We start from the raw sequence: 11,935 nt of genomic DNA on the forward strand, positions 1-11,935 counted from the left end.
ACAAGTTGTCTAACATAATTTAAAACCTCATATTCTATCATAAAACACCAAAATACACAAATTTCACCTATGGGTATTTTTCCAAATATGAACCCTAGGTTGAATTATTGCTAGCATAAGCTTAATTGAGCTACCGGGACTCAAAAAACGTAAAAATCTTTAAAACGAGGCTAGAACGGACTTACAATCGAGCTTGGAAGCTTGAAAAACCCTAGCCATGGTTTCTCCTTGCTATATTCGGCCATGGGGTTGAAGATGAGCAAAATTGGCTTTTAATTTTGTATTTTAATTCATTTTACCCCTAAATGACCAAAATGCCCTTACTACTAAACTTTCCAAAAATTCCATCCATGTCCAATTTTTGTCCAAGACTTAGAAATTGGTAAAATTGCTATTTAAGACCTCCTAATTAATATTTCAAAACAATTTCATACTAAAAACTTCTAGAATGCAAGTTTTACAAATTATTCGATTTAGTCCCTAATTTCAATTTAAGCACTTTATGCATAAAATTTCTTCACGAAATTTTCACACAATCATGCAATTATATCATAGACCTTAAAATAATCATAAAATAATTATTTCTATCTCAGATTTTGTGGTCACGAAACCACTATTTCAACTAGGCCCAAAATCAGGATATTACAATATGAGTATAGAACTTGGTTGATAAATGAATTCATTTTTGATTATATAATTGTTCATCTTTAATGTACTGTCCATATGTATTGATAATTCAAATGTTTTAATGAATAAAGTTCCAACATGGAATAAATTCAACACGAGACAAATAATTATGAAATTGAACTCAAAATTCATGAAAATGACGGTTATTGATATATGGAGACATGAGACATTGATATATGAATATGGAAAATGTTTGATAAATGTGTTTATTCATAATTATGGAATTATATACCTCATGTGTACTATTTGCATAAATATGATATTTCAAATACTTTGGTTATTTAAGCTTAAATATGAAATAGTATGAAATCAAGATAAGTTGTTATAAAATATATTTAGATTACAGAGATATGGCTGATATATGTTGTATGATTACATAACGTGAAATTGTGTATATATATGAGAAATTAATGAGAATTGAACCCATACACGTTTTTTGTTATTTATATGAAATGTACGACTGGCAAGGGTGATGAAATTATAAACAGAGAGTTACACGGGTTGAAAACACGGGCGTGTGACTCTCTAAAGTGTGAAAATTTTCTAAGTGTTGCAAAAGTTTCATATGTTTATGGTTTGGTCCCGAACCACCCTAAATGTATGTTTTGGGCCCCGTAGGCCCATATAAGGGATGTTATACATATGTATGAAAGTTTTTAATTTAGAAGAAATTTTATGGCTGATTTTTACATGATTGATAATATTAAATTCGGTAATGCCTCGTACCCTATTCTAGGCTCGGAATACGGGTGGGGGTGTTACATAAAGTTTCAAGTATACACTTGAGCCACAATTAGAGTTTCATGTGTATAATTACACAAAATTAAAGTTCATGTATAAAATTACACATTAAATCAAAGTTCACGTATAATTTTAAAATTTAATCCTATTTAAGATTAAACTTTAAAATTTTAACTTCATTTACACAAAGTTAATTTAAATTTTAGTATTTCATTTTAATTATTCATGATTTATTTGTTATTTAATGTCCAATAATTTCATTTTTTGGTCTAATTAATTGTTTTTTTCCTTTTAATTATCTCTCTCTGTTTTATATATTTCCAATTATTTTTCAAGCCATTGGAGTTAATAAGAGTATTCTTGATATTTCAAAACATATTAAGGGTATTCTTGATATTCCAAGTATATGAAATAATTTATGAAAATTTATTATATCACCAATTATTATTTAATTGTGATATATTTTAATTAATATTGTTTTATTGATGAGTAAATGATTTTTATTTACATCAAAATAACATTTTTTTAATTTTTTTGAGTTACATTTTAGTGTCTTTTAGTTTCTCTCAAAGGTTACAATCTCTTTATTTGTGTATACATATGTAAACGATTTGTTTATTCAAATTATTCGAATTATAAAATTTAACTTTATTCGAACTCGAAATTCAAATTACTTATTCAAGTTAAATAGAATAACTCAATTCGATTAACTTAAAATTCAAAATTTTTTAATTAAATCGAATTTTACTCAACTAATGATATTCTAATGATATTCTTTGTTAAAGATAAATGTTGCATGCAGTTAAAACAGGTGCTATTTGTTTTTGATATAATCACCAATAATAAATGAAAATTCAATAAAAAATAATAAATGATGATGTAGAAAAAGATACTTTTAATAATTTTAGGATTAATAGAATAATTAAGTATTTAAAATTTAAAACCATTAAACTCCTCTAAAAAAGCTACGTAGTTCGTACAGGATAAATTTGGAAATAAAAAAATTCGTGTAGGATAATTACTACGTACCGAATTTCCTAAAATCCCTGAAATTATTGATTAAAACAAATGTATAAAATTCTAATATCATCCGCACGTGTCATCCAAATTGTGTCACAGCCATATCCACTATCACGGATTTAAAATCATTTAAACTCCTCACCATAACTCCGTGGTCCCCACACTACTTTTCCCTTTTTACCCCCAAGTGATCGTATGCAAGCAATCTCACCAATCAAAAAGATCAAATCAAAGCCGTCAATACTTGATCTAACGCTGTATGTTCGTCTATCTTTGATGATACACTCACTGCAACCAAATTCAATTTTTTATAAACAGAATTCGAAAAAAGTCGAAAATATTATATCAGATTTTCCTTCTCACATCATTGAGCATAAAAAGGCAATACATTAATTAAAAAATTATTTCTGTAACGTTTCCCCTAAAAGGTTAATGCTATTTTATCTTGCATTTTATTTTATTAAAAAAATTATAAAGGGATTTTCTAAATTAGGAAGATTAACATATTATAAATGCAATGTTGAGAATAAATCAATAAAATACGAGCTAAAAAAGAGATATTTTTGTTTGACTTTCCTTTTAATTCATATATTTCATATGGTATGATTCCTATTATAAGATATCTAGGCATTTAATAAAATATAAATTGTTTTTATAAATTTTGGTTAATGAAATTAATATGCGAGAAAAATAAGGAGTAAAACTCATTAACAATGGTAAACTTAGTAGTCTTTTTCTAAAAGAAAGGGCAAAGTGTTTTTTTTTTTTGGGGGGGTATAATATTGCTCCGATTTAATTTATCTAGATATATTTTTAATTCTTACTGATCTAAAAGTGAGAGAGTGGACGGTGGAGATGTGGTAGAGTATGGTAATCGTGTAAGACCGCGAAGCAGAGGAAACGGTAACCACTAATAGAGGGACAGAAGAATCGTTGGTCACTTGTGTATTTTAGTCTCTCTCAGCCTTTTAGTATTTAGAGGGAGAGGGAGTGAGCTAAAAAAGAAGAGAAAGAGGGTCGTAGAATTTTGCCGTCTCTTTGAGTTCCTTAGGGTTTCTTGTTTCAAATATATATATTTTTTGTTTTTTCTCTTCGGATTTCAGGTATTTCCTCCGAAACCTTTTTATTTTGGTTTTTATTTTGGTTGCTTTTTTTTCATGGTTCTTTGATGTTTTTATTAGAGTTTTTTTGGAGATTTTTGGGCTTTGTTCTTTGCAATGCTGCTACAGTGCGTGTGATTTTTAAAGGTTTTTCTTCCTTTTTAAGTATGATCTGGGCTCCTTCTTCCTGTTTTTGTTCATGGATTTTTTTTTTCTGTTGAAGTTTACGTTTTTTTTTGGTTGATTTTTTTTGTTTTTCTTCTCTATTTTTTTTAAAAAAACTGTAGAATCCTGTAGTTTTTAGGCAGCGTAAGCATGTTTTGTCACTTCAGTAGCTTTTCGTTAATTTTTTTATATTATTTATATTTTGTTTTTTTTATGGTTTAGAAAAGCATTTTCTTGTCACTCTTCAGAGTTTTGACCAAACTTCTAAAAGTTGTTTAGTTTTTCCTTTTTTAGGTGGTTTTAAACCATGTTTACAAGTTCTTACTCTCTTTATTTACTCTTCCTTTGCAATTTCTAGCCTTTGCTGTCGCTTGATGTGCTAAAGGTACCAACTTTTCTGCATATCTGCTTTGAGTCCTACAATGCTGATGTATATTTGGTTGAAGTTATGATTTTTATGCAAAATATCAGTATATTTGTCCACTTTGTTATAGCCTTTCGTATTTGTGCATACATTAAAATGCCGTCATATTGTACCTGGGTTCAAGTTCATATTAAACGTTTCCATATTGTGTACTCTGAAGAAGGGAATCTTTGTCCTTCTATACCATTTGTGTTTATCTTTCTCTATTTTTGACTGGTGATACTCCTATATATAAATATATAATCTTTTTGGTAATAGGTCCTCCGATTTTTCAGGTCATGTTGTATTAGTTTATCGTTCGTTTAGTACACATGCCTTTCCTGTGCATGCATGTTGTTTTTCCTTGTTGAACGTTTCGTGAGAAGAAAAATTTCTTAATACTTGCTAATATTTAATTTCATTTTGGTTAGGTTATGGATTCGTTTGAGCAAGAGGGAAATGGGGCAGCGCTGGAATCCCTGCCTCCTCCGCCACCTGTGCCTCCTGATGTTGTTCCGATCAAAGCAGAATCGGATGCGAAGAAGATTGTACGGCACCCTATGGCAAGGCGTGGTGTTGGAACAAAAGGGCAGAAGGTAACTATACTCACCAATCACTTCAAAGTGAGCGTGGGGAGTACTGATGGACACTTCTACCATTACAGCGTACGTGATTGGATTTCTTCTCTCTATGCTTTTGTTTCTAATTTTTTGTTAGTTGTTGCTTGGAAAACATTCATAATCGAGGAAGTACTTTGTATTCGGTTCAACAGGTTTCCCTTTCATATGAAGATGGTCGCCCTGTGGATGGTAAGGGTGTTGGAAGGAAAGTGATTGACAGATTGCATGAGACCTACAAAAATGATTTGGATGGAAAGAATTTTGCCTATGATGGTGAAAAAAGTTTATTTACTATAGGTCCGCTACCAAACAACAAGCTTGAGTTTACTGTTGTACTTGAGGATGTTGCACCTACCAGGTAGAAATGCACTTTTGATTTTTAGTGTCTATACTGTCCCAAGTCATTGTTATGTCAACTCTAACTTGGGAGTGCTATTATGTATAGAAACAATGGAAATGCAAGCCCTGATGGCCAGGACAGCCCAAATGGGCGTGAAAGAAAGAGATTAAGAAGACCGTATCATTCAAAGACCTTTAAAGTGGAGATTAGCTATGCTGCGAAGATACCCATGCAAGCAATTCAAAATGCTCTGCGTGGGCAGGAATCTGAAAACTCTCAAGAAGCACTGAGGGTGCTGGATATCATTTTAAGGCAGCATGCTGCTAAACAGTGAGTTCATATATGTGTCTGCATGTTTACTTTTTTTTTGAAATATTGAATTTTGGTCCTAGGTATCATGTTAATCTTGACATTACCTACTCCTTCTCAGGGGATGCCTCCTTGTTCGCCAATCTTTCTTTCAAGATAATCAGAACAACTTCACAGACATTGGAGGAGGTGTCCTTGGCTGTAGGGGTTTCCATTCAAGTTTCAGAGCCACTCAAGGAGGCCTTTCACTAAATATCGGTTTGGAATCTTCTCTCTCTCTCTCTCTCTCTCTCTCAGTACTTCTGCATTTTGTGCTGTGGTTATTGATTAATAACTCTTATATTTTATCTTTTTCAGATGTATCAACTACCATGATAATTCAACCTGGTCCGGTAGTTGATTTTTTACTTGCAAATCAGAATGCTAGAGATCCTTACTCTCTTGACTGGAACAAGGTAATAAATAACTGTTATTTTTGTAAATGTAGTTTGATTTCCTTTGCATCAATTATTAAATATTAATTTGAAATTGCTGGAAAACCCTGAATAGGCAAAACGGGTGCTGAAGAATCTGAGGATAAAAGTTAGTCCGTCTAATCAAGAGTACAAGATTACTGGCTTGAGTGAACAATTGTGCAAGGATCAGTTGTATGGCTTCCAAATTTTATTTCACTCCCTTTTGGTTGATTTATGCTAATTGGCTCGTATTTTATTCTGAGCTTGCTGCTTGCATCTTTTGAGTAATTATTTGTTTTTGATGAGTTACTGTTCCCATGTTGTAGGTTCTCAATGAAGCAAAAAAATGCAAAAAATGAAAATGGTGAAGCTGAGACACTGGAGATTACTATTTATGATTATTTTGTTAACCATCGCAACATACAGTTGCGTTATTCTGCTGATTTGCCGTGTATTAATGTTGGGAAGCCTAAGAGGCCAACATATATTCCTATTGAGGTTATTGCCTGCCCTGATTTGTTTTCGATTTGTTAAATTAGAAAAGTTTTGTAACTAATTCCTGTCTACTGTTGCTGTTCACCTGTGGCAATAATGCAGCTTTGCTCTTTGGTGTCTTTGCAACGCTACACTAAGGCACTATCCACTTTCCAAAGAGCTTCCCTGGTTGAAAAATCGAGGCAGAAACCTCAGGAAAGGATGAATGTTTTATCTAATGTAGGTCCTTTTTTGAAGCTTTTGAATTGCGTTGTTTCACTTATGCCAAAATTTAAGTGACACAAATGTTGAAAATTTATTTGCAGGTTTTACGTACCAGTAATTATGGTGCTGAACCAATGCTGAAATCTTGTGGTGTTAATATCAGCTCTAATTTCACCCAAGTGGATGGACGAATTCTGCCAGCACCAAGGGTAGGTGAATAATGTCCGTGTATTGTTCCTTGATTGAAGAAACTTTTGTGTTAGTTGTTTAGACTTGCATTTTATATTAGATCTTCATGCTAATTGAGTTCTCTTGATTACAGTTGAGAGTGGGCAATGGTGAAGATTTCTTTCCAAGGAATGGGCGTTGGAATTTTAACAACAAGGTCATTGCTCTTTCTGATTTTTCAGCCTTCTATCCTGTATTTGTTTTATCCATTTATTTCTTTAACAGTTTATGTATGCTTTCATAGAAATTGGTGGAGCCATCTAGGATTGAAAGATGGGCTGTTGTGAACTTCTCGGCTCCTCGTTGTGATCCAAACAACATTGCAAGGGATTTGATTCGTTGTGGAGAAATGAAAGGAATTGTAAGTCTGCATCCACTTGTTAATTTCTGTTATGTTTGCTTGTTGGCATAGGAATGGTTATAAAATTCAACTTGTTTGGTAAGTTCTTTCTGTTCTCTCTTTTTCAGTGTATTGATCCCCCATTTGATATATTCAATGAGATGAACCAGAATAGACGCCTTTCACCTGTGGTTAGAGTTGAAAAAATGTTTGAGCAGATACAATCTAAACTTCCTGGAGCTCCGCAGTTCCTTCTTTGTCTGCTTCCTGATAGGAAAAACTCTGATCTTTATGGTTGGCGGAATCTCTCTTTTCATACATTTTGTCTGCATGTTTATCTTGAAGTGTATTACTTGCATATAAAGTTCATTAAAATTTTCAAGGGCCATGGAAGCGGAAGAATCTTTCTGAGTATGGCATCGTGACTCAGTGTATGGCACCAGCTAGGGTGAACGATCAATACCTTACAAATCTTCTTCTGAAGATCAATGCTAAGGTTTGTTTACTGTTCCTATCAAATGGGTTCTTATTGCTTTAAGCTATTTTTATTGTTGCAGTTCTAACTTCTGTAATTATATCAGTAACTGTATCTTCCTCTTACTAAGTAAATCTGGTAATGTCTTATCTTTTTATTTTCTCACAGCTTGGAGGTCTTAATTCAATGCTAACTATTGAGCAAACACCTTCAATCCCTATGATTTCAAAGGTTCCAACTATCATCCTTGGAATGGATGTATCTCATGGTTCTCCTGGGCAGTCTGATGTGCCTTCAATAGCTGCGGTAGAGATCTTGTTTCTTATTATTGTATTTCTTTTGTTTCCATCTATTGAATTAATAATGGCAGTCATTGAGGCTTAATTCAGCAGTCTTTCTGATATTCAAATTCTGCGAGTTCTTTTAATTGCATTTAATTGTAGGTGGTTAGCTCCAGGCAATGGCCATTGATTTCCCGCTATAGGGCATCAGTCCGTACACAGTCTCCGAAGCTTGAAATGATAGATTCTCTTTTCAAACCAGTTTCTGACAAAGGGGATGAGGGTATCATGAGGTGTGTTTGAATCATATAGTTCTTTGGCTTCTGAAGGGATAAATATTGGCCAAGAAAAAACTTGAATGACTAGTTTTTATTTTTTTGCAAAACATTTATGTTTTTGTATCCTTTTCTAATCTTCAATCCTTCTCTTGTTTCCTCTTGGAGTTTGGTATTGATTGTGTTGTAATAAGAATATTGTATATGTTTGCGTAGCTAACATGCTTTTCTTTTATTTCAGGGAGGCTCTCTTAGACTTTTATACAAGTTCAGGGAAGAGGAAGCCTGATCAGATCATTATTTTCAGGTTTCACTTTTTAAGATTTTTTGTCTCACTCTTCAAAAATGACTATATATATGCTGAAGAATGCTTTTTTAGGGATATCAAGCCTATAGATTTTGCTGTTTGTCAGGATTTTCTATTGCTTATCTATCTTGATTTTTGTGCACTGTCATTATCTCTTGTTTGTTATTTCTTGTGAGCTAGTTTGTGGTTAATTTGCAGTTTCTGTTGAGTTTCACTGATATGCTTGTGCTGAAGTTTTTTACTTGCTCTTTACTTGGTTTAAATTAGGGATGGGGTTAGCGAGTCTCAGTTCAATCAAGTTTTGAACAAAGAACTTGATCAAGTTATTGAGGTATGCAGTAGTTCCTTTCAATCACTGGAACTGAAAATTTCATTGTTCTTAAATTTATTCAGAGCGAAGTTATTTTGGTAGTTCTAAAATGTTACCTCAAGATCTTTATCATTTGGATGATACAATTCTACTATAATAGGCTTGCAAGTTCCTTGACGAGAATTGGAACCCTAAGTTTGTGGTTATTGTTGCACAAAAAAACCATCATACCAAGTTTTTCCAGCAGGGATCTCCTGACAATGTTTTACCTGGTTAGGCTTACGCATTCTTTAATAAATGTCATTTAGGACCACTGTTGTAGTGGTTAAAGCTTGTATTTTTTTTTTATTGTTCAGGTACTGTAATTGACAACAAAGTATGCCATCCGAAGAACAATGATTTTTACCTTTGTGCTCATGCTGGAATGATAGTAAGTTTACTTATTTATGTTTCAGTTAATTGATGATTGATATTACAACTGTCAATTTTGCAGTTGTTGATATTTCATTATATGATTTGTGTTTGCTGTTCAGGGGACCACAAGGCCGACCCACTATCATGTTCTCTTAGACCAGGTTGGGTTTTCAGCTGATGATCTGCAGGAGCTTGTTCATTCTCTATCCTACGTGTAAGTACAGAATCAAGCGTACAGAAACAATTTATTTTTTTACAAATAGTTTAAGCTGTTTTCACTGTCACAATCTTTGTATTCTGTCTGTTGCAGGTATCAAAGGAGCACCACAGCCATATCTGTTGGTAAGTACAAGTATTGTTTCTGATATTTGCTTTGGGTTTTCCGTTTTCGATGCATAATTTTGTAGTGTCATTTCTTGAAGTACATTCTTTCTGATCTTTGCTTTGGGTTTTCTGTTTTTGATGCAGTGGCCCCTATTTGCTACGCTCATTTGGCAGCTTCACAGTTGGGGCAATTTATGAAGTTTGAGGATGCTTCAGAGACATCATCGAGCCATGGTGGGGTGACTGCTCCGGGAGCCATTTCTGTACCTCAGCTTCCCAGGTTGAAGGATAATGTCAGCAGCTCCATGTTCTTCTGCTGAAAACCGTTGAACCATGTTTTTGTATAGGGCTTTTGGATTTTGGCTACCAAAAACTATTTATGCTGCTTTTTCATGTCTTTAGACTTTTGGGTTGCAACACTCTTAGGTGTTCCGTATGTTATCTGAACTTATGAACGGTTGTCTAGCTAAGCTCACTTCTGCAGTGGCTTTTGTGGCTTTTTCCTGTTTGGTTTTATACTTTGATAAATATGGTCAATGGTTTGCTCTTTTGATTACTTTATAAGTTATTTTTTTCTAGTTTTTTTCATTAGTTGAGTTCATGAAACGAGCTCTGATTTCAAAGTACTGTACATTTTAAATTAAAACAAGATATAATAGAAAAGAAAAGCAATGCTTTCAAAGTAGTATATATGCAAAATTAAAACGAGGATCAACTTTGCTTGAAAATTTGAAACAGAGTTAACATTGTTGAGCAGAGACCCATTTGTGATTGGCAATGGTTGTAGTTTTGGACAGATGGCGACTTTCATCCTCTTGAAACGGTAGCCTCTGCCACTTATGAAGTAGTATAGTTTTGGCATGGTGAGATTAAAAACGTCCCGTCCACCCTTTGTTATGTTGTTGATGAAGTTTTCTTCAATGCAATTGGGGTAACTTGTCTCGTTCACTTGCAGAACGCTATATGACTGCTTGTTGAATCCAAAGTCTACACTACGAACAAATGGAATTTTAACATCAAACAAAGAAAATTGATGGAAGGTTGATGGTAAGAAAGAACTGACAAAGCCAATCACCAACAAAGAACTACTCATGAATTGCCCAACCAGTGAAGTTAACATTTGGTTTCCATGAATATCTTCCGCCTCCAACCCTATGAAGAACTGACTCCCTGCTCTCTGTGTTTTCAACAGTTACCATCAGCAGCACCAGGCAGGCTAATTTTATCTGAATTCTCTTCACTTTCTCCACTCTTTCATAATCTTGTCTCTCTTTCAATGTCTATTTGTTTGATATCAAAGGCTAATGAACTCCCAACACATGCCATTTCACTTTCACATTCATATATATTTATAGATAATCATTCAACTCTCAAGAAATTGGTAGACAGTTATAAGAAGCACATTATAGCATGACCAGACTAACTAGCTCACAAATTTTGCATGGTTCAGTAATCACACCCATATTTGGTGAATATTGTGACTGTTTAGTAAGCAAAGGTTTTGCAGAATGATAGAAAACATAACAAGTGTTCCATACAAAAACATGGATTGAATGTTATTCCACCCTTTTCTCCCAGACTCCCACAATAATTTGCACTCAGTATGAGAATCATATGGTTATTTCTTGATAATAAAGCTAATGAACAACTCACATTACAGCACCTTTATTTCACATTGATATCTCTAATCGGAGACCTTTTAAGCTTTCATTATTGTTTCATTTGATTCTCCTAAATAATCTTTGGGGCTAGCAATCGATTAAAAAAACGGATGCAACAGTATACTAATAACACTTATCTATATTCTGTTAAAGATAATCCGTGTTCAATGAATATCCGAATGAAAACATAATTTTGTAAGGGCTTCTATTTCTAGGGTTAATTTTTTTTAAAATAAAATGATTATATATTCCTTTGAACAAGTACACTGATAGGGTTGCGACAATTTGACGGGGAAGTAGTTTTCGATGGAGAAAGTGACGGAGCTGGCGGTGACTGCAAAACGAAAGCCTCCGCTGAAATAATATGGCCTCATCTTTTTTCAGTTCAAACACATCTTGCCTACCTCTTGTTACATTTGTCCATCCCATTACATCTCTCATACCTGCATTTTAAAAATGAACCTACAAAGCCAATTCCCACATAGCGTCGGTGACTAGACCAATAGGAGAAATTGACAGGGGGTTCCCAGTTCCGGCAACTCCCTACAGCTATTTTACAAACTATATTTACATTTTAATTACAAATTTTGCATTTTAAAATTGGATTACTCATCATGTTATTAAATATTATTACATCTTTCACATTATTAGTATTTTTATAAAATAAATTAAATTCAATAATTAATATACACAATTAAATTTGAATTTTTCATAAAATTAGAAATTTAAATAGTTCAGTTTAATTATTTTTAATCTTTAATAATAATTTAAATACACAAAT

The 11,935-nt window shown here is 33.2% G+C and overlaps 1 protein-coding gene and 1 pseudogene across 1 annotated transcript; one reads left to right on the top strand and one right to left on the bottom strand.

Annotated features, from left to right (window-relative positions):
* Window positions 1-3,259: 3,259 nt before the first annotated feature.
* Window positions 3,260-10,049, top strand: LOC107959046 (protein argonaute 4). Its single transcript, XM_016895006.2, has 23 exons — window positions 3,260-3,551; window positions 4,548-4,781; window positions 4,889-5,094; window positions 5,182-5,406; window positions 5,507-5,643; window positions 5,743-5,840; window positions 5,935-6,032; window positions 6,167-6,338; window positions 6,438-6,554; window positions 6,641-6,748; window positions 6,862-6,924; window positions 7,012-7,128; window positions 7,236-7,401; window positions 7,491-7,603; window positions 7,751-7,888; window positions 8,026-8,156; window positions 8,380-8,445; window positions 8,713-8,776; window positions 8,916-9,027; window positions 9,112-9,185; window positions 9,289-9,383; window positions 9,480-9,511; window positions 9,638-10,049. The coding sequence occupies exons 2-23, from the start codon at window positions 4,551-4,553 to the stop codon at window positions 9,811-9,813; spliced, it is 2,739 nt and encodes a 912-aa protein (XP_016750495.2). The 5' UTR covers window positions 3,260-3,551; window positions 4,548-4,550; the 3' UTR covers window positions 9,814-10,049.
* Window positions 10,050-10,057: 8 nt separating this feature from the next.
* On the bottom strand, window positions 10,058-11,720 carry LOC107959047 (lamin-like protein; annotated as a pseudogene).
* Between the last annotated feature and the right edge of the window lie 215 nt (window positions 11,721-11,935).

The sequence above is a fragment of the Gossypium hirsutum genome, chromosome A05 (assembly GCF_007990345.1).
Source record: "Gossypium hirsutum isolate 1008001.06 chromosome A05, Gossypium_hirsutum_v2.1, whole genome shotgun sequence".
Taxonomy (NCBI): Eukaryota; Viridiplantae; Streptophyta; class Magnoliopsida; order Malvales; family Malvaceae; genus Gossypium; species Gossypium hirsutum.

Bases quoted from the DNA above. Each gene is read 5' to 3' on its own strand.
- LOC107959046 (XM_016895006.2), top strand. From the start codon at position 4,551: ATGGATTCGTTTGAGCAAGAGGGAAATGGGGCAGCGCTGGAATCCCTG. The intron at 5,095-5,181 runs GTAGAAATGCAC...TATTATGTATAG, and splicing joins GAGGATGTTGCACCTACCAG to AAACAATGGAAATGCAAGCC. The intron at 8,157-8,379 runs GTGTGTTTGAAT...CTTTTATTTCAG, and splicing joins GGGGATGAGGGTATCATGAG to GGAGGCTCTCTTAGACTTTT.